At 40.1% G+C, this 4,844-nt stretch overlaps 1 protein-coding gene across 1 annotated transcript; it reads right to left on the bottom strand.

The window, feature by feature from the left end:
* On the bottom strand, nucleotides 1-3,465 carry rgs18 (regulator of G protein signaling 18; the record flags this gene model as incomplete). The annotated part of the gene is made up of 5 exons (XM_079217215.1): nucleotides 3,331-3,465; nucleotides 2,748-2,848; nucleotides 2,495-2,556; nucleotides 1,791-1,957; nucleotides 1-255 (listed from the first exon to the last, which is right to left on the bottom strand). The coding sequence occupies exons 1-5, from the start codon at nucleotides 3,454-3,456 to the stop codon at nucleotides 1-3; spliced, it is 711 nt and encodes a 236-aa protein (XP_079073341.1). The 5' UTR covers nucleotides 3,457-3,465.
* Nucleotides 3,466-4,844: the final 1,379 nt, after the last annotated feature.

The raw sequence follows: 4,844 nt of genomic DNA, 5'->3' as shown, positions 1-4,844 counted from the left end.
CTACCAGGCCGAAGGTTCAGTTGTGGCCTCGCCCCTGTCGTTGAATACACAGGAGCGTGACCGTCTGCGAAACATGGTGGCCCCCGGGCCTTTCTTCCTGGTGAGACGCAGATAAATGTCAGAGTGGAGGAACCTGGGGTAGGAGTCTTTTTTCATCAGGCTGTAGACTTTCATCTGGGCTGCTTCAAAACAGCTCTTTGTGGGCTGTGCAATGACCTTCTGAATGGCTGTCTTGGTGGTGTAGTCAATGTTGATCTAAGTAAAAAAGAAATGTAAACATAATGAAAAACCATGGCATATCAACTACATGTATGAAATATTTACCCGAGAGCCATATTTAACGATGCACACTTATGTCTAGGTCTGAATGAATGATTTTGGGTGTTGTGTCAGGATTTGAATAAAGTTTAGAACAACACAACACAGGCATATACTGTATATACGAGCTGACGTCACCCATTGTTTTTTGGGCTGTGCTTTTGAAACCTTGAGTTCAACATTTTGGCCATCCATATAGTTTTTTTGCAACCAATGAAGCTAAGTGCCCATATTTGGACTGGACCCCCTGGTGGCCAGTAGAGAGAGTGCAAGTTTGAGGCTCTTTCATATTGGCTTCACTTTTCAGAACAGGAGGTTGTGGCCGGCATAAAGGGCTCAGTTGATTTGGTGAGAAAACATCTGATGGTGACAAGAAAAAATGGGGGAAGCCCCAAGATCCACGGTGAGAGCAGTGTAACGAAGAGCCACTTAAACGGTGGAGAAAATCAACATTTGCTTGTTTTACACACATGAGATAAAATATGAAGTATTATAGTTCAACCATTTCCAAGAGTCAAGATGTTTTTCAATGCTTGTTCTCTTAAGAAATCAGTTCTCAGGAAACACACATCTACTTGACATTCTTGGATTTGATCGATTTTTTCTAATCATGTGAGTGTTATTAATGACCCTGCTTTTTTTGGTGATATATGACTGAGACTTGATAAGGACAGATTAGCTGTTTGGTTGGCATTGAGCTAATTTGAGTTTAAAGCTCACACAGGCAATCACTGCCACACATCAGCCCCCTGGATAGGACAATGTTAGTTATGGGAGTTATTGGCTGTGAATTGTCTTAAAGCAAGGAGTTATTCTTTAAAAGACTAACAGTAGTGAAGCTTCTTACACAGCGATACAATAATCACCACAAACACGGCTCTCAAAATATTCATGTGTATCAAACTCAGCAACTCTCCCACCATCAATATTGAACATACATTTACATTTGGATCTCTCTGCAAATCACTCGAGCTGGTACAAACTTTCATATTAGTACAGCGTGTTCCATTTCTACACAGACATTCATCTTAGACGGAAAGTGTGTGGGTGATGCTCTCTCCACTTCTGCAGAGGAATGTCAAAACCTCAAACCAGACACCAAACTCTTAACGGTCAGATCTGCTGCAGGCCACGAAAGCATATCAGATGGGGGTCGCATTGTCCTTGCAAGGCAATGGAAACCTTTTAATCTGAAACTGTCTCGCACAGAAATAACCCAGCCTGCTTTGCAGTGGTGCGTGCGCTAGATGCATGACCTCAGCGGGCTGTTGCTCCTAACCATTGTTTATAAAGGTCGACCTGCTGCAAGCCCATGACTATGCAGTGCTTAAGAACCCGTCCACTGTTCCTTTTATACAATGACATATTTCAAACCTCCAACAGTTGTTTGAGCTTTTGCAGCTCCACTGTATAGCCTATTATACACCATAACATCTGTGCAATGTATGATAAATAAATATGCCATGTCATACCTCTTTAGGTGCCTCTGAATCAATAAAAATCGTATAAATATATGTGGCTTTGGACAGCAGCTTTGTGTCTGAATCAATGGTCTTGTATTCTTCACAGGCCAACCAGAATTCAATGTTTTCCTCACTGAATTCTGTTCTGAGGAACTGAGAGAAGCTTTCCACCCCGTCTGATAAAGAGAAACAGAGACAAAGTTGGTTACTATAGTGACACAATACCAAGATGAACTGCTGCTCCAAACAGAATCACTATCTGAACCTGTTGGTTCACATTTGATTGTGACGGGATGCATCAAGGAGGATAAGACTATACATAACTTCTCCACAATGGCACTACTGTACAAGAAATTACAATAATTTATAACTTAAATATATGTATTACAGTACTATTGTCTTCATAATACAGTGACTATATAAACCATTACCAAATGAGCACATGCAATGGTTTACACTGTTTCAATGTGGCACTGAAGTGCAACGTTTGTGCTTATGAGGAAGTTGCACAGTTTCTGTATGCTAAAAACTCTGCTAAAAACATTAAAAGATGTAGTGAAACTCTCACTGCTTTCTCCATTAACTATGTATCCCCTCTAGCACTTCTTAACAGTTTACAATTCAAATGGAGCAAATTGTTTGACAGCAAAATAAACAGTTTTGGACGGCGATTCGCCTGAACGTTCTTGAGAAGTTTGGGGCATTAATCTGACCTGAGTGCTTCAGCAATTCTTCAAAAGAGTCGCTCCATTGCAAAGCTGCTTCTGGTGAGATGCTGCAAAGCAAAACCAAAATTAAGAGTTTAGGTCAGCTCTTCCCTAACGATGCTGCAAGAAATGTTTTGGATTCTCGTGACACGTTTAGTTTCTATGAGTGTGCAATGAGTCATGGAGGGTGCTGGAAATGTAAGAAATGAAGAATACATGGCACTTGGCACGTATATGAAATTAATAGATGTTGCCTCACTTGGTGGATGCCGTATTTGTCTTTTTATTGGGACTGACATTTTCATGAGAGCCTGACTTGGTGAGAAAAAGGCTTAGTCGGCTCTTCCTCTCCTTGTCTTTCTGTCTGCCAACAGAGGAGAAAATACATCAAGTTCCACAAACTGTCTGTACGTGCAACTGTGGCATTGTTCACCAAATCAGCAACTTATAAGAGAATTACGCTTCATAGACACATTTCTAAAGTGGCTTACAAGACAAGCTATAAATTACACAACATCTTTGTGGGACAAAACAAATTGCAAGACAAAAAGGAAGCAGAGACTCATCGTGAAGGACAGCTTTTAAAAGGCGAACAGCCTTACATGATGTCAGCTGTAGAGTCTTTCAAATTAATTCTACAGAAACATCACATAGCTGTTATACACTAATATATTGCTTTTGAGTCAAATACAACTTTCATACAGACATAAACTGTTGCTTAATCTCTTCTCATGATGAAGATCGCCCTATTCCCTCATTTCCGACATTAACTGTAACATTTACGAAAGCACACAATGAAATGACACATAGTAAACATTTGAAAACAACTGAGTTTCACACACCAACCTGCTAGTATCGTCCTTCATCTTTGGTGCCTGAAAGTCTTCTGGACCAAGCATTTTGAAATACGCTTCCTCCTTTGGGGCCATGTAGTTGAATTGAGGAAATAGAAAAAGAAGTGACTCCATGCTGGTTTGTCTGTATCTGGTGTGCGAACCGGCAGGCCACAAATAGCTTCTTTTCTTTTAACCCATCACTCGATGAACCACCTCGACTTTTATAAACTCTGCTCGCTTTTCATTTGATTTCTCATACCTTCTTGCTCTACTTCCTGTAATGGTGTAACCACTTTTTGCTAACAGCTCCATCAGTGATACAGAAAACCCCCTGGGTTCAACATCCTGTCAACTGTTTACTAAGACATGTGAAAAAGACAGCTGGCTGTGCTCATTCATGATTTCTTTTATTGGTTTGTTTGTTTTTGCTTGGGGTTATATCTCACAATTGTACAATAGTAAATTGTGCTAAAGCAATTATGACCTAATAACGCAGATAACATAAAACCAACTTGTGTTGTCAGACTTTTTGTAGATTTAGTTCATTCTCTCTTATTGCAGCTGTTGATAAATATATTCTTTCAGAGTGAGATGTTCGGCATTATAAGATATTTTTACTCCTATTCTATGATTCCACTTGCACCACCAGCAAGGACAGACACTGCAGAGATGGAAAGAATGAAATGTAATGAATAACAAAATGTCTCTGCACATAGTCTGGGCCCAGCTCTTTCCAGAACATCCAGGCCTTAATGGAGAAAGACAAACTCACTGTAACACAGTGGACCGCAACAGGGAATAGGCATGTTCTGGGGCAGATGGAGACAAATGTGTTGTCTTTGTGAGAGAGAGACTGAAACTGTCTTGAAAGATAACATGTTAGACGGCCATGACAATGTTTCTTTACAACAAATTAATAAAGTGCTGAAGAAAAAACAGCAGGTGTACCACAAGGAAGCAGTCATAGTTTGTCTTCATTTAAAGTCACACTCAACTCAAAGATGTGTGTTTTACATCTTGGTACATCACTTGTATGTTTGACCTTCACTGTGCAGAAAAATGTGTGCAGAGTTTGACACCAGAAGGCTGTTTTCTCCATGCTCACCTTAAATCTGAGTTTTATGGCTTACACAAGTGTAATGCAGTAACTCAAAGCCTGACGTGCACATTTAGGCTTATGATACCATAAATCAGCATTTTATTCCTGTATTTGGTGTAATTGTCGGCCAAAACATCCCTATCAGACTAAAGACCACATAAGATGGACAAAACATATATGCCAAATAGTCAACATGAAACAAATTAACGTTAGGCTATAAACAAACTACACCATGACTTCAACGTCACCACCGCTAGCTTCCAACTTATAATTTATCTATATAGTTTACCTATAAAGCCTTTCCCCTAGTGCAGTGGTTCTCAAACTTTCTCTGTCACGCCCCACTTTGGAGGAAGAAAAATGTTTGGGCCCCACCGTCCCAACAAAATTGTAACAAAATGGTCCAACTTTGTGTGTCTTC

Source organism: Taurulus bubalis (genome assembly GCF_910589615.1).
Source record: "Taurulus bubalis genome assembly, chromosome: 1".
In the NCBI taxonomy this organism is placed as follows: domain Eukaryota; kingdom Metazoa; phylum Chordata; class Actinopteri; order Perciformes; family Cottidae; genus Taurulus; species Taurulus bubalis.
Note: the sequence above shows the minus strand (reverse complement) of the source record. Positions and strands in the feature narration are given on the sequence as shown.